Source organism: Temnothorax curvispinosus, unplaced genomic scaffold (genome assembly GCF_003070985.1).
Source record: "Temnothorax curvispinosus isolate PA1 unplaced genomic scaffold, ASM307098v1 QBEX01003272.1, whole genome shotgun sequence".
Classification (NCBI taxonomy): Eukaryota; Metazoa; Arthropoda; class Insecta; order Hymenoptera; family Formicidae; genus Temnothorax; species Temnothorax curvispinosus.
In genome coordinates this window covers 59,139-83,455 of record NW_020213052.1, presented here as the reverse complement: position 1 = coordinate 83,455, position 24,317 = coordinate 59,139, and the positions used below count along the sequence as shown (strand labels likewise).

At 32.0% G+C, this 24,317-nt stretch overlaps 1 protein-coding gene across 14 annotated transcripts in view; it reads right to left on the bottom strand.

Annotated features, from left to right (window-relative positions):
• The window catches only part of LOC112452347 (glutamate-gated chloride channel), a 33,735-nt gene extending 9,736 nt beyond the window's left edge, over positions 1–23,999 (bottom strand). For 3 of the 14 annotated variants that reach the window (XM_025012487.1, XM_025012488.1, XM_025012493.1), the window contains exons 1-11: positions 23,819–23,999; positions 19,604–19,774; positions 18,106–18,353; positions 15,566–15,718; positions 10,023–10,087; positions 9,481–9,701; positions 9,152–9,234; positions 8,891–9,031; positions 5,518–5,607; positions 3,719–3,871; positions 2,752–2,966 (exon numbers count right to left, since the gene is read on the bottom strand). In XM_025012487.1, coding sequence (XP_024868255.1) covers positions 2,752–2,966; positions 3,719–3,871; positions 5,518–5,607; positions 8,891–9,031; positions 9,152–9,234; positions 9,481–9,701; positions 10,023–10,087; positions 15,566–15,718; positions 18,106–18,353; positions 19,604–19,764 — 1,530 coding nt within the window. In that variant the 5' untranslated portion in view covers positions 19,765–19,774; positions 23,819–23,999. Of the gene's footprint in view, positions 1–746; positions 798–2,751; positions 2,967–3,718; positions 3,872–5,517; positions 5,608–8,890; positions 9,032–9,151; positions 9,235–9,480; positions 9,702–10,022; positions 10,088–15,565; positions 15,719–18,105; positions 18,354–19,603; positions 19,775–23,818 lie in introns of all 14 variants that reach the window. The other 11 variants (XM_025012500.1, XM_025012494.1, XM_025012486.1 and 8 more) reach the window with 10 other exon arrangements.
• Positions 24,000–24,317: the final 318 nt, after the last annotated feature.

The window sequence follows — 24,317 nt, the reverse complement described above, 5'->3', positions numbered from 1 at the left end:
AATAAAACTTGAATAAACATCAGTATCAAAAATTGGAAAAGATTCAGATAATAAAAAAATAATCGAGTACTCGAATATGAACATATCGATTATTTACCTTTGATTCTATTCAGTCTTATCAATTAGTCTAATCAAATCGATAATCAATTAATCTAATTAATTAGTACAATTAAGTATAATCGAACTTCAGTTGTGCTTCGCAAATACCCGTACATTCCTATACAATATAATGCTGCAGATATAAAGGATATGTGGCCTATGAGATGATAATAAAATCAAACGTCTATATTTGTACATGTGTGTATCTGTGATTTGTACATGATGTGTGTATGCTATAGCTGCGATTCGTTTGGTGCTACAAATGCTGCGAACCGTAGATTTCTTTATCCTGATTAATCAATCAAACGCTTCGAATGATTCGTAGCACTCAGTGGACCGCAGTCTATATCCTGCATCTGTAGATTTCTAGGACGCGGTTAAGACCTTGCACGTCCATTGTTCTGTTATTTCGTTTCTTTTTCTCTGTAATAAATCATTGCTGATGTTGTCACATATGTGAAATCATTATACATGTGCCATAGTATACATTTCCTTTTAGATAATCATATATTATCTTTTTGTCGGATTTCTCTTTCCCCCGCAATATTTCGATAAATCGAGAGAGGAGATTTTGCAATTCGGATTTTTCGCAAAAGCTAAGAACGCGCGAAGTCATGACCGCGCCCTAATGCAATGGGGGGTCTTACCAAGGGGCTGGCCAATATAATTCCTATCCTGCTGAGCACCGCTGGAAGCCGCTGTAACATCACAGACACCAAACAAAGAGACTTACTCACCAACATTTCCACCAACCAAATTCTTACTAATCGTGTTTATAACAGAAATAGACAAATATGAAGAGAAAAAGAGAGTGTGAGAGAGGGGTAGAAGAGAAGCGAGAAAGAGAGGAAGAAGAAACGGAGGAAAAGAGGGTGTGAAAAAGAAGGGAGGAAAAAGGAGAAAGAGAGAGGAAGATAGAGGGAAGAAAGGAAAGAGAAAGCTGAGAGAGAAGAAATCGAGGTCATAATCGATGGAAGAAAATAGACGAGTTTAATGATGGAGACATGCATATTGCAGCCCCTTTCGAAAATAATGAGCACTTTCGAAGGAATAGCGCGCTATTTATGCCAGTGGTGCTCAAACTTGCAGCATGCCGAGCTATCTGCTTAAGATATAGGTAAGTCTTCTTTCCCCTTTTTTAAGATAATTCTGTCAAACAGCTATAGATGCCTTCGTGCATTAAATACAAAGTATTGGCGTATAACAATTATGTGATTGAACACGTGTTGTTGATATGATACATGTTAATTATATCGAATGTGTCTCGAGGATCGATTGATTATTATTAACGATAAAGATGCGGCATAATCCGCGCGATTCTTTCGTAGCTTACGAGGAGTATTGGTCGAAATTTGGTAAAAAAAATACACTCACACTCTCTGGAAAAAAATACGAATAAAAACCTATATAGATTTAGAAATCTCGAGAAAGATGCAGAGAGAAGAAATTATATTTTGTGTTTGTGCAAGGTCACGCCACAAAATTCTTGTGTGCAAAAAATATAAACGCGATAAAAGAACAAACGGTGTGTCAAACGAGTATCGAACATCACAGAAAATTTGTTTCTGAAAAGAAACTTAGAATGCACAGATCTCAGAATGCATCATAGCATAAACGACTATTTTTCGTACAGATAATTTGATTGTAATTACTAATATAATCTTAAGAATAACGAATTTGTGGAATTCAAGGCGTTTCATCGTGTTCCCATTATCGCGATCTTCGATTGCAACTTGCGATGCGCGAGACAATACGAAAGACCAGCCGTATGATGAATAGGATTCCGATTTTTAATATGTATGTTTACCTGGCATTTATCCCATTCCATTCTCGAGATATAAAATTATTTTATCTCGCCGCAATATCTTCTTGCGAATTATACCTTCGATGAAATTAGAGAGATGATCGCGCGCGACTGTGTGGTTTCATAAGTTAAATTCAATATAATAAGTTCTTGTGGACTCTATAGAGTTTCAATTTACTTCTCTGGTGAAGAGAAGATTGTCTCCTTAATAAAATCATATTGATTATCCTTATCTAACATCAGTAATATCGTCGCCTATTTACGTGTCGCAAGATCACAACTTGTGGACATTAATTAATGTCAGGTGTCTTTTTAAGTCAATTTATGAGCGTAAACGCAAGGAATTTATATTTATTTCTGAAAAACAATGACGATTAATATTCAAGCTTAATTGTCGATATCAGCAAATAGAACGATTAATGATTCCTTTGCAAAATACAATTCAATTTGTTTACCTTGCAAGAAATAATGGCTCGTTATTAGGACCGGTTTAAAATAAAATATAATGCCATGATATATCTAGTTGTATAATTAACTGTAATCATGTGCGTATGCGCGTGTAATTGGATAAATATAATTAGTCTGAAAAGTTTACACGAGAGAATCACATTTTCACAGATTATTTTATTATAAACGACTAATTGGCTTTTAAACCGATCCCAAATGTTACATGTCTAAAAAAACAATTTATATCAATTTATGTCACAGTTAATTTGTATTAATTACGCGAAAAAGGCAGTACGGCCCCATTCGAATTCGCATCGCCGAATATCCGCGATGAAAGTGCGCGGCTTACGCGCGTCATGCGTCGGATAAAATTATCGAGAATACATCAATCAGCAAAGTACCTGGGTGACGGGATTCTCGCCCGGACGATAGACAACGTTGTGCATTGGCCGTTTGCGGCCGACGTAATTCACGCAGACGAACTCGAGAAGACTCGCGTAGATGAAGCACATGCACACGCCATCCCACACGTTCATGGCAGTCAAGTTCGAAACGACGGGCAGCGTTCCCCGGAAGCCATTCGACGTGGTGAAAAAATTGAGCATCGTTGTTACACCTGAAGTATAATTGAAAACAGCGATTTTACTCTTCCATGTCAGAAGCTGTGCGTGCTCATTGTGATTCAAATGCAAAACATTTGAATCTCAATCTGATCGTATGAGTAGACACAAAATATATACTATAGAAAATCAGAACATTTTATAAATTAAAAAAATTTGTGAAATAAGTTTCTTATTGACCTTCTAAAACAGATGTGTGATGAGATGTGATTAAATACAAAAATAAACGTATAAGAAATTTTTAAGTTAAGAAATTTTTATAGAAATTATTTAACATTGTTTAAATAATAAAATTTTCGTTGAAATAACATTTTGAAGGCATAGTTACTTTCGAGGCTTGATAAAGTGCGTAAACTTGACATACGAGATCTGTTCAAAATATTTACCGAACCTATTTGTTTGCGCGCTAATTTGAAAAAATGTCAAGGCTAGTAGTTGGTGTCACATGAAAAAGGGATCTTTATTTTAAAAATAGACACCACGTGCAACGATTTATCGTTTTATTTTTTATGTTTGTTTCGAGCGTGTGAGGTGTCGTGCAAAGAATGACCGATTTTCACGCGCGCACATGTGTTTGGGAGCTTTTCAGCAAGCGACAAATGTCATTCTATTTTTCTTTTTTGGCAATGAATATAAAGACAAAACGACACTTGTGTCGATTTGTGTCGCTTGCTGGAAAGCTCCCTATTCGTGTCTGTGTAAACGTGTTTAAAGAGTCATGAAATTACATTTTACTATGTAGACTCACCAATCATCACTCGCGCCGGCACGGCATTCCATTCGAGCCAAAATGTGATGAAAGAGCTGGTTACTAGAATAATGCCCGGGATGAAAACCGTAGTGAAATAGAAGGAACGATCTCGCGTGAAGATCAGATCCACCTTCAAGCAGCTGTAATTACCTAAGTCAAGCATAATTACCTGAGTCAACCTCATTTTCCATGCTCGAGCAAGAATCAAATGGAGATTCGTATTTTCGGGGAACAAGAAGAAAGTACTTTGATAGTACTTTGAAATTGATTCGAATAGAGACCATTAACGGATATTCAAATAATTATTACGGATTGTAACACTTAAATATTCTTATTTCTCATTCATTATTCATTAAGAATTAGTTTATAATTAATAATGCTTGTGAGTATTTCACACTTGAAACATTTATAAAAATGCATATTTACGTTTTTTTTGTAACAAAAATACACATTGGAATAATTAAAAAAGTGAAATAATGCTTAGTTTTTGTGTTAGGAGTGACATAGTTTATTCAAAGATATAGCCTCCTCGGAAAAAAAAGATAAAAAAACATCACATACAATCATTGGCCATTAAACGTCCCATTCGCGAAAGCAGTTGAGGTATTTGTACAAAGTGCTAACATGTGGGCATTAAAAGAGGATTTATTAGAAGGTTCGCAGGCATGAAGGACACATCTACGCAAATAACTCTACATTCAATATAACTTCTCACGTTGAACTTCTTGAACGTTAAACACAAGGAACATTTATTCAATAATTATATGATATGAACGATTCATGCCGGTGACATTCAATCATTATTCTTTATACTTTATTACTTTGAAGGTCCCGTCTCGTTAGGATTTCTCTTGGGGACTGATTTCAAGTAAAGTCCTTTTATTTTATTAGATATTTGATAGCAGATAAATAAAAAAATTAAGTGTAAAAGACACTGTGCAAATAAAAATATGACAAAAAGCGAAGCTTATATGTATACTAAATCATAAAAGAAATAACAATGTAAAATTGTTCGGTATATAATTTATTTAAACACTATGTCAACTTTCCTCATTATGTTCAATTGCACTCCATAAACAACTACTCATAAATATATGTTCACCAGTAGAATTTTTATAATCTTATAATTTTTATATAATTTTTACAATCTTTTATTCTACAATAGGTAATTTTATTTTAAAAAGTTTTATATATAGTTATATCATATTAGATTAGTTATATATCTGTTGACTTTGTTTGAAAATCAAAAGACTGTTTAAATATCTTTCAAATATGATATTGTTTCTTAAAAAATTTGAAACAACATGAATAAACAAATATTTACAAGTAGTGTAACAATAATTCTATAATGCTACAATATAAGCTTATTACAATAAATAAGCGTCACTATATAAATAATATAAATACAAGGTAAACAAAATTGTAAAATAAAAATGTATTTTGCAATAGAAAAATCTCTCTGCAATATTTGTATTTAAATAACGTAATTAAATCAATACACGCTACGCTCAATATACGCATTGGGGAAGATAAATTATTGCTTCAGCATTTGCAACGCTCTAGCTACGAAATTTGGCAACGCTCATTCTTACGGTCTCCAATTAAGTGGCAATTTTATCGCAATATTGCGCAAATCATATACTATATACGAAGCAAACATCGATTATCTACTTGGGATATCTTTTGGCATTTTGAATTTTGGTAAACTTGGTCTCCTGTCTCTCTCTCCCTCATTTATTCACCTTCGAATTGCTTTACGCGTTACACTCATACCGATGAGAGAGATAGATTTTTACCTTGCTCCTCAAATCTGCGCTGGCACAGCGAGCACTTAGAGTCTCCAAAATCATCGAACTCGTCCTCGTCAACCACGGTCTTTCCGTCAGCTGCAACAGAACAGCCCACGATCTTTTCCTTCCTATCTGTTCTCTGTCTTTTCTTTCCGTATTTATCCAGTTTCTGTGTGTCGAAAGGAGAAACAAATTTTCACAGAGCCGGGAAAGTAAGCTCTAAACTCTTAAGATCATAAGGAGAGTTTGATCTATTCATCGAACTAAGCTTATATATTTTTTCTCATTATCTATACATTTTACAAGTCACTTTTTAAAAAGCTATTTGCTTCATTTTGCATCGCCTTAATGAATTTGCGATAATTTTTTATTGTATGACGAATGATAATATACAGAATGATAAGGAATAATAAATTTAATAACAACGTTGAAGGATGTAGTTCAAATTAACATTAAAATAGAATTAGTAATTGTCTCAGGTAACACAAAGTTTATCAAAGTTTGAAGAGAATTGAAAAACTAGATAATTTTAAAATTAAAATCTATCCATATCGTATCAGATCATTAATTACTTGGTCCATTTGTAATCGTATTATTTTTGTCATGTAATTTCAGCTGTGTTTGTATATGTTCAACTTTTCTTGTTAATTGTAAAAACAATATCATTGTTTTATTCTAAATAAATCAAGCATAACCTACTTTCCGCCATGGTTAACTCTTTTAGGGCGAATTAAAAAATAAGATATTAGTTACTGGATTGATATTTAAGTATTTAATAACAATTTCTCATTTTTATGTTTATAAACACGCTTGTTGTATATATGCTATAATCAAATTAAAAATCTGTGCCATGTATGACAAATATGATAATATTGTAAGTTAACAAACTGTGATGTATTTCAATAAAAATTTACTTCTTTTGTCGATTCTTTATTCTAAAAAAGATGATATTTATTTTCCATAACTTTTTAAAATAATAGCGGCTTCTAAAATACTCCATTACGTTACAATTATGAAAAAATTGAAAGTTTAAATATTCTTCAGATTGTTGAGTGTAAATCTAGTATTAAATAGCGAATATAGTATAATAATATACAAATATAATATAACAAATTCCAAAGATGTCTATTTATAACAATTCTTACATATTCTTATTTTTAATCGAGACTCAATATTTGATCAGGGAAATCATACTAGCCTTAATCTTCAGAATCCATTTTTTAGAATTAAAAATTTAAACAATTCGTTTAATTTTAAACAAAATAATTCTTTTCAGTCTGCAACATATAGTATGTCACAGTTTTACATTAATCTTGTTTCTGAAAATGATATCTATATATGGAAAAAATATATACATATATAACCAAACATGCTGCATAGTTTCGCGCATCAAAGTCGAAAACCTTTCGTCGCATTTGGACGACTAAGAAGCGATTTAAAATTATTAGCTTACAAAGTTAATATTTTCTCTACACATGTAAATCCTATGTTCTATGTTAGCGGAAGCCATCGTTAACGAATAAAATTCTGTCTAGTACAACAAAATAATTCTATTTTTATTTGGCACAGTAAATAAACGCGAAACACGATGAGCTTCACAATTTCTTCAGATTTCTTCACGGTAATTGTCGATACCGCAAACGGATCGATTATAAGCGCGAGAAGGTAAAGGAGAGGGGATGCTCTTCAAGGACGCCCGATGAAGAGTTGTCGTAAGAAAGAAAGCCTCACCCCAAAAGCAAACCACGGCGTTTTAGTTGAAAAGCGAGACAGGATCCAAGGTTGCCAATATGCATTTTCTAGGATAATCTAGAAAATCTACTATCGTACACATGTGTGTACATTGTCAAAATAGGAATACTATGACATTACTAATAAATGGGGTAAGAGATGCAGTTATTTGATTACCGCTATGTCGCATGCACAAATGATTTCTATACATAATTATAATATGTATAGAATTTTATATACATAACATGTATAGTATACATGTGTAATATATGTGTATACTGTACAATATATATGTGCTGGTACATCATTTTGTGCGTAATATGTTAATTTTCAATTTTTTAATTCGTACTCTCAGCAAAAAGAAAAAGAGAAAGAAACAAATTTTATAAAGAAATGTACATATATAAAAAGATATAACATTTCCAAGAAAGGTATTAAATATAGATGTATTATCTAAAAATTAATTCATGGTGTATCTTTCCAAAATAAAAGCAATAAAGAATATTAATTTAACATTTAACACCACATATAATTTGCATACATGCTGTGTAAATTTTATATAAATATGTATATATATACTTAATATGTAATTACTCCAATTTGAAATAAGAGAATGTACGATTACTTTAGGATAAGAAAGAAAGATTTTATATTGGAACAAAACTGTATCTCCACAAAATACTTTTTTAATTAATTAAGAAAAAGTAAAGAAATATAAGCGCGATATTTACACCAGCTGCGCTTTAATCTCGCTCAAAATATTAAAAAATTAAGCGTGTCACATTCCTTAAACTGATATGAAAAGACAACATGGATTATGCTATTATATAATTTTCATACATGCAAACTTACCTTCTTTTTTAATTTTTTATTAAAGATAAATTTTGCCAAATATCATAATATATTAATCATTAAAAAAAAGTGTAACTAAATTAGATAACAAAAATCGACAATAAAAGTAAAATTAAAATTTAACTTTAATTCAGTTTTCTGTCAAAAGATTGATTGAAATTATTATATTTGAATGATTGCACGATAACTTACACAATAAGAGATCACTATTTCTGTAATTTATAGACCTGGAGAGAAGATAAATGGACCTTTCTAAAAATTTAGTTTTTCGGTTACGACCATCAGTTTTATCGATTCGAGGAAAAAGCATCAGTAATAGAGACGACGCTGAGTTTTATTCCGGATGGAATAAATATTCAAAAGGTACAGCGGCTAACAAGATGCATCGATCTGGTTACCAAGTGCAACGTTGCATTTATTGTTCTTGCAATGGAATGATGCAGAAAAGAAGTTTATTCGTATTTGGTAATATTTTAACGCGCGAGGAATACATGACCAATATTATATATTATATACATATATTTTAATTATATTACGAACATTTTTATATAAAAACTTTTATAAATATTTTCATATAAAAATTGTAAAGTAAGTAATAAATTAAAGAAGTAGAAAATAATATAACAAAAATAAAATTTTAATAATATATAGATAACATAAAAACATAAAAAAATGTTGCAGAGTGCGTTTAATATTTTTTTTGTAATTCCTGAAAGGAATTGTTTGAGATGCGTACATCTCATTCTTTTTCTCTAAATGGACTTAAAAAATATATACAACCGATTGTCTTGCTCACCTCGCCAGCTCACTTTGATCGGACACGTGATTGTCTGATTTTTAATGAGATACGCATTCAGTGCCGTCAGGCTTGGGCTTGTTCGTAACGTACCCTCATCATTTTTCCACACATACGTAATCGCTGTCTGCTCATACGATACTGAAAAATAAAAATGGAGATGATATTACCTTGAACAAAAAATGCGTGTTTAAGACAACGTAATTATTCTTTTATATCATTCAGATATTCAGATATCCGAGAGCTATTTTAATTACTCACTGCTCTCGATTGCGAATGAACACAATGGGTCGTCAAAAGGGAAGATATTAAGTCTACCCTGGCAGGATAGGATAAGATGACGCCTGTAAAATGATAACGATTTATTTGCGAAGAGAGTTTTCAGCTAATGAAGAAAAGGAAATTAAAAATGTGTCCAATATTGATTCAAGTTATTCAAGAAAGTCCATAAAGATGTTCCTTAAAACTTTCGCCATAATCTTACTAATTTCTTTGTAAAAAAGTAGAATGATAATCTTTTCGAACATTTCATATTTTAAGAACATTTAGCTTGCGCATAAAAGGTCAGATTATATCGATGTTTTATGTACCGCATAAGATAGTTGACGGTGCCGTTGCGGTATATCCGCAGGGCGAAGTGAACAGGGATGATGGGATCTTTGAAATCTCCATGCATTATGAAATACGTATCCGGCAACCAGATATCGTTGTAATGGTGAATCGCATTTAAAAACTCATATTTGGATTTGTTGCTATAACGCAGTCGTGGATCGTACCACTGTTGCTGCAGTAAGAATTCCACCTCGTATTTCTGTGAAAGCAGAAAAACGATCGTAGCTCACATAATCTTGATTACATTTTAATGTATGATTTTATTATGATGCATGAAGAGAGAAATCATGGAATTGTCGCAGTTAGTTCGCAGACTTTTACTTCCTAATTACAGATTTCTCATGTAAGTATAAAATACATTTTCACAAATACACATATAATTAAATTTACCAAAAAAGTTGAATTCCGTATTTCTGATTTACGACTATTCTTTAATTCTTATCTCTTTAATATCATAGTAGTTAAGCGTTGTATTATTTTTTCTATTAAGATATAAAGGGAAAATACATAATTATATTACCAGACTGGACTCGTCAGGAGAAGCTAAGCTCAACAGCAATACGCTCACGTTTACGGTCAATGTTCCTGAAACAACGAATTAAGTTTAATTTTACCTGCTACATTCCAGATCGTCCGATCGATCACGTTGCAAAGTTGTTAACACCCATTTTTCTAAATTAATATAAGAGGTATTTTTGTAAGGCTACAACAACAACAGATTCTTCAATGCCTTTAATAAACAAAAGGAAACACGACCGGGCATTACGGCAAACATACAGCGATATCTTACAATCGACTCGTGCTATAAGGGCGAGGATTCTGTGTTTAGTAAATTATTCCATTACTTGTATAAATAGTCTGCTGCATGTATTTAACAGGCTTCGTATTTTTTATACACAGGAGAAAATCATTTAGAATAATTTGTAGTTCCCGTATTAAAAACATTGTACCAAAGAGAATGCTAGTGTTGCAAATCATAGATCGATCGGTGCAAAATTTTTCTCATTGCATGGAAATCGTCTAGTGCGATTTCTATACAATTTTAAGTATGTAGAGTGCAATCTTCTATAAAGATATATTAGATTTCTCTATGTGCATGTATGTCTGTATTTGTTATATAAATCAACATAAGCTGAGATGCTGTTAAGGAATACGCTGAAAGCTTTCTTCGAGCCATGCTGTGCACATGCTGCTATTTATTTGGAAAGAAGCTGAGGTCGTGATTAGGACTTGGATTGGCTTACGAACTTTGTCCTAAAATGATTATTGTACCTTTCTCTCTTCCTTTCTCTCTCTTTCTCACACACACACATACACTCTCTCTCCCCCCTCTCCCTCTTTTTCTTTCTTACTTTGTCTTTTTCAGGATATATTAAGTTTTTCTAGATTTCAAACGCATTTACTCAAAACCTCGCAACGAGTGCACAAAGTTGCGCAATATGTATTGCAAAAAATACCATCTAATCATTAGTCATTGCCATCACCTATGAAAACAAATTGCGAACATTATATCTTGCTAGAAAATACGTGTATATGTAAATCTACCACTACCAAGAATGTCATAAAACTCATATAACATTTACTTTGATACTACGTTGTTACATGACAAATAATGTGATACTAGACAAACATGTTCCATTCCTCGATGGTGGAAAACTAGACAATGTATTTTAGGTAAGAGAAATGGGGGTCATTCTACTATAAAACAGCGCGTACTCTGTTTGGAGACTATACATTTGTCTTTGGATACATCTGTCCCTGGATACAACATCCACATAAATGTCTCAATCTATCAAGAAGGACTAGAGTTCCAACCAGCGATCCGACTGTTATCACGTGTAAACACAGCAAATTAAGACCGATATGTTTACTGCGAAAAAAGTAGAGAGAATGGAGTTGCACCCCGAAAATAGGATGTGATCTCGCCAAAATTTGTGCTGATGGTCTTATTTTAAAATTTAAGTACTATCCTTTGTAAACGGAAAACCGATGAATCTTTAAATTTATAAATGTGATATTTCTGTATACTAAAGAGATATTTTTCAAAGTTTCACAATCTTTCACTCTTTCATAATCTCACAACAATGTTTATATTATACGTTTATATCAATCACGTAATGCGCGCAATAAACTTAAAAAAAAAAAAAGAAGAAACAATATCGGCATGCATGTTAGTGATTCGTAAACACGCCGGTGTTCATTCAATTCTTCATAAGAATGTATCATGATGAGAACATTAATAATTCGATATATCGAGGATGAAAATCAAACCACCTTGATTGAAATGTAAAACCAGCGATTGACAATCGAGTTATCTTATATCGCGTTGTAATAATCGAATTTAATTTATGGCATTTGTGACTGATGGAAACAGATGGTATGTTGTATCGCAATAATGTTTATTTATCGGATCCGATTTCATGCCGGTTCTTATTAATAAATATATATATGTTTGTCTCGTGATTAAAAACAAAATCGGATCCGTTTACAAAATCACGAAAATTTTTCACAGAGAATTAATTCGAAACCCAATATACGCTTAATAAATATGCAACGCGAGTATCTAAAAAGTTCAGTCGGGCATTATTGGAAAAATTCTATCATATATGGAAGCGAAGGAAAATTAATCCGATGTGTATCGATTTCTCCGTAAGAAAAGGTGTGTGAAATCGAATAATATTGTGAATAATATTTGAGAGCATTGTGATTAACCCTAGAATCCATGACTGGGGTCGATTTCGACCCCAGGCGAACTTTGAACTACGCTCCTGAGCTAGCGAGTGACATTATCGACTCAGGACCTGAACCATAATTCATTTCAACTTTCTAAAAGTAGGGTTATGTCGGGCGCAGCGTTAGTTGTTCGCTAGCAGTGAAGTAGCACAGTCGTAAAGCGGGCGTGGGGTCGATATCGACCCCAGTCGTGACTTGCCGTTTGAGTTTCGTCACGGTAAGCTAATTTTATTTTTTCGCTAGAATCAATATATATCATGTATTATTACGTAATCTGAGCATAAATAGTCATAAATATTATTTAAGACGAAATATCACACAATTTAGTCGGTAAAAATCCCGTTGCCTAAGAAGATTGACATTTCGCAGAAAATGGCTGGGCGATATAATGTTTCATTTTTTTCATATTTTTTACTATTTTGTATCAAATAAAAATGAAATAATACTTAAAATACAATTTTTTATGGTTTTTTCATCGACTTTTTCCGTATTTCAACTTTGCGAATTTCTTCATCTTTATAGTCCCAAATAAATATACTTTTTGAACAGAACATAGCGATGACAATTTTTTTCTAATAGTCTAATGTGTCCTCTTTAAAACCCCGTTTGAAATTTTAAAATCGGTTGATTACAAAAAAAGATACAAATTTTTGTTTAAAAAAAGAGGTTTTTGCTGATTTTCTGCGTTTTTCAGTCTTTAAATGGATTTTTCACTAACTAAACTTGAGTAAAATTAAATTTACCGTATACCATTCTCTTCGTTATTAAAAAACGAAGAAATTCATGTAGGTTTAAAGGCCCTTTATTTCTGTAGGACCGGTTTTACGATCAAATAAAGCGTGGGGTCGATATTGCCCCCAGTCATGGATTAGAAGGTCAAAAAAATGTATCATGGATTCTAGGGTTAACAAAAATCGGTAAATCGGAGTGAAATTGGGAGATGTCGAATGAATGAAAAACGATTTGATGATTGTGCAGGTGAGGGGAAAAGTCCGCTGCCACAACTAAACATACACATCACAAGTCACAGTCCCACAAATACGAGCTCTTAGTACCAACGACGATTGCATCTCTCTTTTTCTTAAATGAACGTTGGACAATTAAACATCAAGTTCGTTCATTCACATCATCATTCCTTGATCGTTCAACAATGTTACCATCAATGCTTTGTCCAATTCTCTTTGTGCATATATGTATGTAAGTATACATATACGTGTATGAAATTATTAAAGTGCTAAAATTGTGTGTAAAAGTTTAGATCGACGGTATAACGGATTGTCGATACAGTTAATGCATTTGGCAGTAATTAAACATTAATACTTCAACATTCACACATTCGTATACAACTTTCCGTTCTATTATATAATAAAAATCATTTTAATACAAATTAATCGTATTAAAATAGCTTTTGTTCATAAAAATGCTGACGTTTTTAATAATATGGTAGATAGTATAAATATTAAATATTCTAAACGTAAACCACCTAACAAGAGAACTATATAATGTGTCACCCTTTGATTTGACCTAATTTTTGAAAGTAGAGCATCGAAAAGAACAACACATATTTTGCCGTTTGCTCTTAAGACACCAAAATTGGCCGGAACACATGGTTAAAAGACATTAGATTGTTATAGATTCAAATCCCAGTAATGACAAACTTTTGCATATTATTTTTACTTCGCTTATAAATTTCTTTAAAATCAATTTGTTGTGTTTTTCTAATTGAAGATGACACGAAAGATATATATTTTTTTATATAAGCGAAATAAAGAAATACAATGCAAAACAAAATGGAAAAGAGTATGTCATTACTGGAATTTGAATTTGAGATTTAGAATTTTACGTGTGTTTCAACTAATTTTATCGTTTAGCTTTTAAACTAATAAGTATCTACGACAAAATATATGTCGATATTTTTTCTATACCTGACCTGACCTACTGACAAAAATTTAATAAAATTAAGGGATAACGCATTATGTGGTACTCTTGCAAGTATAATTCAATAAAACATTAAAAATATATGTTACATATTATACGTCTCTTAATGAGAATAAAATATTGTGATATGTGTAATTTGTTAATGTAATTTATAATATCTTTTTTAAAGAATAAAATATAGTGACGTGTGTAATTTGTTAATAGAATTATTATAATCTTTTATGTACAGTCGAATCTCCATATGTTTAACATTCATATTCTTCATCGCCTCTGTATTCTTCGCATTTTTAATTTCCGCATCCTTAACATCTTCTTTTGCTTTGCTCTTTTGCTTGCATGAATTAATTTGCATTTGCAATATGACTTGTAGCTGCATTATGAATATACTTTTTGCATTTAAAAGGAAATGCGTATTAGATGTTAGAAAGAAAAAAAAAGATAAAACGTAGAAGAGCTCAACTACAAAAAACAAACTATATATGTATATCCATTACATCGTCTGTGCAATAATATTTTCTTTTTGCGGATATGCTATTGGCATTTGAATTGGAAATTGAGCGGAAGTATTAAAAACAGAGAGGTTGTTTGATCTTTGTATATCAAGAGAGAGTACGGAAATTCGACTGTATATTATATCAAGACATGTGTATATACTGCCTGACCGGCTTGTAAACCTTCGCGCAGAAGATCGATACACGTCCTATTCAGTACTTAACTCGATCAATTGTATCAACTATCAATAAATAATTTAATTATTAATCAATGATAATGTTAGTGATCACATACTTAAATGTTTTAATTATTTTTAATTAGCAGACAACCTTTTTAATTATATCTCACCAAAATTGATTATAGAATCCCTATTAAATTAGAAAGTTAAATTAAAATTTAACAATTAAAAAGTGATTTTAAAAATTAAAATACAAAATATATTATTTTAGAAGTATCATTTTTTTCCTTAAATGGTCTAGTTTTCAAACTGTTAACATTGCATGCAATTGTTAGCAAATTCGATTTGCATGATTTGCACTTTTCACGAATGTATTTATAAACATTATTTTATTTGTTTATAAATATGCAAACAGAAAAATACATATTAACGCAGTAATATTCTTTTGTCTTAAAAAAATTAATTTCTTATAGTTACTTCTAACTAATAAGTTATACTTCGTATATATATATATATATATATATATATGTTTAACAATAGATTGTAAATCTTTTAATCTCTATTACAAAGTAGTACGACAAGTGGTTAAATTGAACAAATCGAGCCGATACTGAATAAGTCGAGCAGATTAATTTAAGTGGATTAATATCACGATAACGTTGGATAATCTTCTCTACAGATGATATTGTGTAGTAACAAGAAATAAATGTTAAAGGACGGACCGCGAAGGTGAGTGCGGAGGTTTTGGTGCGACGTGTAGTGGTTATTGTTCTGGTTCTTGTACTGGTTCTTGGAGTCGATAGAGGAGATCGACGACTGGTTTGTCAAGCCGGTAGTGTCACCAGGCCATCTCATTCCGCAGCAGAAATCAGCATCTGTAACACCCAATAGCCCTTGCGCACGTCGTCTTATCCTCACTTTGTGTGCATTCTTCGTCTATTCCATTTCAATATACGGCTTCAAAAAAACTGCTTAAGCATATCCAATATATGTCCTCTGTGTTTTATTGTTTTTCGCTTATGACTAGATCTCGATCTATATACGGATTACATTTCCGATAATTATTCAACGAAGAAGAGAGTTATAGCTCATTAAACTAAAAGTTACATATATTTTTACTCCATTTCTTCTGTTTATTATTTAATTAACATATCGTGATACATTTAACTAATATGTCGATACAATCGTGTGATATTGTTTATGGGAAACAGTGTTCTTAGAAGAATGATGAGAAATTGTGTAAGTTTTTCAGTGTATGTTTTTATAACACCAAACAACCCTTGCCCACATCCCATCTTTTCTTAAAAAGCCCGATTTTTCACAATCATAAAACAAATTAATGTCGTGTAATTTTCCTTTATTCAATTTTTGTGCGTATTAACGAGGACAACGAGGTATTTATTATTAGTGAAATATAGGGTGTTCGTTATGTCGTTTGCAATTTTAGAAACTTTAAATAATCTGAGAAAAAAGAGAGATTGAAAACTGTAACTTACGATAAATAGCGAAATTTTTTTTCTCCGTAAAAAGGCCATTTCAAGTATTTAAAGTAAAATCGTATAATTTTTTCTTTATAGCACATCAAGAGACAAATTCAACAACAGGAATTTTTATGAAGAAGAAAAATTTTTGTTTTTCTTTTATTGTGTAAGTTATAGATTTCATAAAATAGATATAATTTTGTCTGTAACTTTTTTATTATTGGAAGTGCCTTTAAAAATGTACGATGTCATTATAACACATTACTCTATTGGTATCATACAGAATTCAGCGGATTGAGGACATCTCGCGAAAGAATCAGTAATCTATGTTATCGCATGACATGTATGAAGCCGTTTCATGATGAAGTCTGAATAATGCAATCTTATAGCTGCAGCTCCCTGTTTCTTGGATATATTCGGTTTTCTTCCAATCGACAATTTGGTTTATGCACTTGTATATTGTGATACTTTTGTCACATTTAGACTTGATTGTCTGTAAATTACAATATACAATTTCCAGTATGTATAAATTATATATCTTTTTTGAAAGGAAATTATGCATTTTCTTTACATCAACTAGTTTATCTTATTCTTCTGTGCATAAAAAAATTAAGTTACGGTTATAATAACATTAATAATAATTTATGAAGTTTTTTTACGTCATACATTTACCATGGCAAAATTTTATTAAAATCAGAATTTGCGAGATTTGTTTGTTATAGTTAATTTAATATTATTATTAATTCGGTATTACATGATGAACGTAATTGAGCAATGATTAATAAAAATTAAATTAAAGTGGAATGTGTTAGATAAGATTAAGTCAGATATTAAAAATTTAATTTACAGTATAATTTTAATGACAGGCATATTTCTATACGAAAATTTCATATTTTTGTCACAGATCTGATAGTGTTAATAATTCATAAACTAAACATTTTGAAATTAAGAGTATTTTGGAATTATTTTTTGTTTCAAAAAATATAATTAAAGATTACTGTTGAAGTAGTCGCCAAAATTATCGGAATTATATCGAGAGACGCATTTTTGTCATATCACTGTATTTAAATATAGACTACATAGTTCTATATATAAATACCTAAAATTAATTTGTTTATGACTGCAAATGGTCTATCATAATTAACTCACTTAATTATCGAAGTATTATTAGTGTCTGATTAATGTCTATATTATGATATAGGATATATTATGATGGATGGACGGATTATTATTAGACTCTTCGTATAATGTAATGGCAGCATTAAATGCACGTGTCAGTCCTGGTGTTAATAACTAGGTGCACCATTTCCATATATGCAAAAGCGGTTGTTACTCAGCCATGGCTGTAACCAACCATGTCTATGATATGTCCATGTGTCGTTAATAGCATTCCGACCCTACAGAACATTATAAATATGCCATTTGACGTACCTCCAATCTTACTCAAACATATTCCAATGTTATAGGTCTGCATTAGTATAGATCAAGATGCATTTTGAGCTCAATTTTCTTTAAGTTCGAATCAACTTAAAATGGATGAGAGAATCGTTCCGAGACTAGCATATCTAAATATCGAAAAACTTTTTCCTCCGCGAACGTGGAATTCGAATGGGAGTAGGGAGGTGATGAATTGTTCGCTCGAATTGCGCCTTGCTCTCTTACAATTTTTATCACGCGTCCTATCTTTTTTTCCTCTTTTATTTCCGTATTTTTAAATCTTTTTCGCACTTCCCTTACGTCATATTTTTAAGAATACGTCGATTTACAAGAAGTACTCTTACGACGAGGGGTGAGCAGTGAGCTGTGGTTGTGTGGTGCTGTGTGGTGGTAGCGGTGCCGGTGATGTTCGAGGTGCTCTGGATGGTCGAGGGTCATTTGGATACAGAGGTGAGGGGTGTAGTTGCCTTGATTTTGGCAGTGGGATGGGAGCCTCAGTGTACCTTGGACCGGCGGCAGAAGCCGCTTGTCGTAACGGTTCGCTAGCAGCAAGGTGTCCAGAATCTCCTTGTCCGATTTTCCCTCCTCGAAGCTGCAACACAATGCATTGTAGGTATACCCGGTAAGTACCTGGCGAGTTTACGGTAATTTTTCTGCAAACTTCCAGTAGATAATCTTCTCTGTCTCGATATACCTCAAAAATCGTTTCGCTCGATCGCGGCGAAATAGAAAGAATATATATTGCAGTATATTTTACGAAAATTAATATTGTTGGTTGTTTCAAAATCATTAAAGAAGGTGTGGGACAACCTCACGGGATTAAAAGCATCATTCATCTTGAAGTGATCGATGCTAACGTTGTTAAAGTTTACTCTTCTAGATACAACGTATTCATTTGTATTCATTTGAAACATATGTACATGTAGAAATCTACTAATTCAATAAAAATTCAGCTTTCTAAAGCACTATACAAAACTGCATCTAATTTCACCCACATTACGATATAACGGGTATAAGATGCTACCAAAGAACTTTACCATCGGTCTACTTGTGCTAATACATTCAATGCAGTAGTACAATCGAAACATTCGTGATATCGATATACATGATTCCCTTTCTATCACCAGTTAATGACGTCAGTAAAAAAACATACTGATAATTCTATTTTCGATCCATAAAATCCTATGATTACATGTTTCTACATGCAGAGAAATCCTATCAAAATCGTAATTTCCATCTCGCTCTCTTTGACTAAAATGCACAATAGAGTAACATGATTGTCAAGTAATCAGTTATAGATATTTATAAAAGCGCTTTAGACTAGGAAGGGGGAAGTATACTTGGACCACATCAACACAATATGCGATTATGTTATGTATCGCGTAGCCGATCGATAACTATTAGCCGCACAACTGAAGGGTTTGAATTAATATTACACTAAATTAAATGGGACGATTTTTACGATAAAAGAATCGTAAAAGTGATATATTGTATTTCCTTCAAATTTGTATTGTATATACATATACAAGAATAAGATTATTTTCACGAAAATACCTATTATCCGCAATTTCGGATAACTGGAATTTATTCGGGCGTCCGTCAATCATTGCCAGTTATACTATCTTCCTTCCTCTCTAATGAGCGGAACATGGATGTTCTACGACAATACAATTGGATTTAGCTTCTCGACACATCATCGCTCTCTCCCATAATATACACGTATTGTTTTCTTCCTCAAACCTCTCCGGGTCATAAAATAACGTATCGCGATAGTAGGATGATCGAGAAGCTAAGAAACAATTCGTATATATGGCGATTATCTTAGTTGTGTGCTATACGTACATGTCTTCGGCACGAGCGAGGGTGACGAAAGTAAAGGCAAGTGTGAGGATACAAAGGGAGGTGAAGATGAGGGAACTCGCGAAGGAGGTGAGAGACAGCGAGAGGATGGACGAGAGGCGGCCGCCACCACCCGCACACCGCCCTAGCGCCACCCAACCCATTCTATGTCATCTGAAACAGAAAAAATAGTATCTTAACATTAAAAGATATCTTAATTGATAATAGAAGTTTATTTGAATTTATGTTTCCTCCTTTCTCTTTTTTTTTCACAAAAATAAAATTTTTGATAAAACTCTTATGGCCAAAACTAAAATATAATACCATCTTTATTTTTGGCCGTACAATATATTACTATTTCGCGCTGTTTGCTTAAAAGAATTTTCTCAGAATAGGCTAGCTTTTTAGGCATCTCATAATGTCTCATTAAAACTGCATGCTTTTAGTTTGTAATATTATTAATATCGCGATATAATACCAATGTTCTCTAGTACCAGTTTTCGAATGCAACTTTGTTGACAAAATTTAATTTTTAATGTTTAATTAATCTTAAAATGATAACAACTTATTTGCTTCATAACAAACCAAAATTAAATATCTTCTAATCTCAAAATCCTAAAAAACATTTTTGTGCATTTTCAGTTTAATTAAAACTCTTCTTCCTAACCAGTGATTAATAACGGAACTCGCATTTAACTACGGTTAGCAGAGAGCAACGTTTAATTGCGTTCTCTCACATATACATGAGATAATGTTTGCGCGCAATTGCTTGGCATTTCAATTTACAATGGTCTGCTTATTTGTGGTAAATTAATGTGTAATATATCATGTCATAATTTAATGTTGTCCTGAGAATGCCTTTTCAACGTACTTCTTTCAATCTCAGTTTATACTTGGAATATTTTTCATACGCGGTAAATTAGTGTATTAACAAGTTGCAAAATAATTAATATATATCATTTTTAGCTATATTATACTCAATATGTACGTGATGCTACAGACAATATATTATTAAATTTAGATATATCAATTAAAATTTGAAAATATAATTTTTGTGTAGATTGTGTAGATAGACAAATTGTTTTGTAGATTATTTCAACGGGCTAAATTAATTATAATATAGTCTTCGTGGATTCTCTCGTATTAGAAAAACTTTAGCTTAAAGAGATTGCTGTACCAATCTATTTAGGAATGAAATTCGTGTTTCAATATTGATGATGTTGTTAGAGCTACACGATGCAGTTATACACAACTATCACGTTCTCAAGTTAGTGTTTGTGTAACAACTGTATTTGAATTTAAACCATACTGTTTACACGAAACATGATGCATATACATGATTTATATGTAAATATCATAAAGACGCTTTTGCAAGATATAAATTACATGAAAATCTAGTTACATATATTTTCTCATGTGACAAGAATAGAGTTTTTTATGCTCCTTCATTTATATATAAAAATTACACATGATATATACATATACATAAATATACTCATGCATTGTAATTATAATATATACATATAAATAATAAAGAAAGCACTTATATAAATAAGATCGTCACAAAGATCAATAACACTTCGATTAAGCCAAAGCGAATTCTGCCACATTAAAATCTACTTTTCTATTTTTCATTATAAATAAGATTGTAATGTAGGAAAGGATAGAGAGCCACCAACTCGGTATCATTCAGCTATAGATGTTGACACAGCGAAAAAAAACGCGGTCTAGAGCACGCGGCTATAAGAAAATTATAACCAACGGCCGATTGTGCGTGTGCCATGCTGTAATAATCGTACTTGTGTATGTACGTGCCATCCCAAAACTGAAGTGACACACTTAAGAATATGTGTGAAATTGTTAAATATTGAAGCGACCGATGAAGGGGCGTTATTCAGAGAGTCAAGTGTACAGTCAAGGGTGTAACTGTAATATCGTCCATTCGGATTTACTGTACCTTACAACGCATTAAAATTTATACGGACTCTCGCATGTCGATAATACTTAATATCTAATCTATAATATTGTAGTCAGATTCGAAATGACAGTAATAATAAAGATTGATGAAGACATATGAGTAATAGTCTATAAATAATGTCTATAAATAATCTATAAATGCTCAGGAGACATATAATAATTATTATTGTCAAATAAATAAATAATAGAGATTGTTATATATTGCTGCTCATGTAAATCATCTTATATACATATATATACGCATTATCAATAAAGTTTAAAAAGTTTTTTTTTTTTTTTTTTTTAATTAAAACAAGTTACAAATTTTACTGAAGCAACCAATTTTGAATAAACTTTCTCGACTATATCTGACAAATAATTTGCCAGATATAGTCAAGAAGGTTTATTCATTATTGTATTTTATTCACTGGCGAAGAAAATCTTCTATTTGTTAACTAATTTTGACAAATGTTAAAATCTATTTTTAATGTAGAACTGTGAAACTATTAAATACCTTTCCCCAGTGTAAACATAATTTAATTTTACTTTTTATATTCAAGATTTTTTATTTCCGAAAGGATTAAAGAATATTTCATATAAAATGTTACAGATCTAGAAAAAATATGACATGCACACAATGCATTAATAAGATGTATATACAATTTCTATAAAATTCATTTTTATGAAATATATTAACATTATTTTATTTAATATTTTCCAAATAAAATTATATAATTTTTTAGGGACATTTTTTCCACAGAATTCGATTCGCTAGTCGCTCTGCATATAAAAATATTAAGATCAAAATCTTAAGACAAAAATCATTAAAAAATTAATAGTGTGTATGAAACGCTTCATATTTTATTCCGAAATATTTAGATATATACCCGAAATTCTTCAAATTTTAATTTCAGAGTGTAATGTACTCTGATTCAATAATTTTAAAACCACAGAAAGAATGCAAGGTAATGCACATTTTACAAATAGATAGAATATTTTCATCCCTCTATACATATCGAACAAATTCCTGCGCCGCGTCGGTTAGAAGCGTTATAACAGTGACACATTGACATCATTGTACAAGAGAAAAGAAAAGGGAACATCGTGAGCAGTGGAGTGGGCAGTGGCAGTCAGACCGGCGGGCGTCCACGCTGGTATAAACGCTACCAGCGTACAGCTGATGCCATCCGATCAATACGGAGCGTTGCGGCATGGAACATTATAGAGAGTACGTCACATGGCTTAACCTGTTCCATTCTGAGAGTCCGTAAGCGATTCGTTTCCACGCTTCCCACATGCTTTACATTTTGCGTGGCCTCACAAATCTCAGCCCGTGTCCTGTTTTTGCCTATATCAACCGGCCCTCCGTCGTCCGAATAAATACATAAGCATGCGCGCGCGTTACACACACACACACACACACAACGCGCACGCGTGCTCTCAAAAATTGTTAAGATTGAGACATTTTTTAAATGTCTTTATAAGTTTCTTCGATATTGGTACTATAAAATTAATTAACATAAAGCTGTAGCGCTAACAATAAAGATACTTTGTGCTTTTCGAACTATATTACATAAAGACTCTTTATTCTTCTAACTTATTATTTGGCAATGAGAAAACTTGATTAGTCTACTAATCTCGCCAGGGAAGCACTTGACCGTTTAGTTGTCGAGCAATGATCGCGGGGGTTCTGCGCGAATGAAAGGAATTGAATTCAACTGTTTAATCACATCGTAGCACGAGGTACATTAGCAATGAGAAATCACGCGAACCCAAAAGGACGAGCAAAGTAAGAAATAGGTGAGGGGCAAGGTTGTACGCGGTTAATGCGGTATAAACTTAGAAAGGAAATGAAAATCGACGAAAACGATGTTAGTAGAACAAGTAAAAGATGTTAAAGACGTGTAATTGTGAAAGAAAACATGATTTCAAATGGTAGAATATGCATAAATGTAAATTGAAGATCTTGTTAAGCTGAAAAGGAAACCTCGGTTGCACAAAGCTTCAATATCTTTTTCAAAAATTTAAAATGTTATATCATTTAAAGCATTTCTTGAAAAATGACCTTTAAATGTTTTGCATTTTCAAAAGAAAATCTTTTAAAGCGATAAACATGCTGTGATAAAAAATAGCAATAAAAATAAAAGTTGACGTTATTATTATTCAAAGAAAGTCATATGTCTCTGCATAAAATAAAAATGGTAGTAATTTATACGCTTTATGATAGTGCACTATTATTTTAATGCATATGCGTAAATATACCTTAACGTGAGATATGTAGCTGGTCGCAATGGACGAGGCAGGCTTTTGCTATTCGTTGTGTAGGTCTGTCTCTTCAACTTTTACAAGCACTCATCCTCGCGCACGGCCCTCTTCATCCATTTTTATGAATGGAAAGCTCTTCAGCGTTTCATTGTCATCTCAGCATAGACAAATTATTGTCACCATCTAAAAAACAGTAAGTAATGCCGTCAGTTACGATACAATCTTTATAGGATAACAATCGTGGATGGGGAAAACTTTTTGCGGCCGAAGAGCATCATAATCGTGTGTTCTTCAAATCCTCGCTGTGATAAGAATTATAAATACGCACCAATATTTTATTTAGCATAATTATATGAGAATAAAAATCATAAAGAGAGAGAGAAGGGAGGGAGGGGAAGGAGGAAGAGAATTATATATATTTTCAATTACTAAAGTATTTAATATAAAAATTAATAAAAGAGGCATAGTATGATTTTTGTGCAAGTGATATACTAAC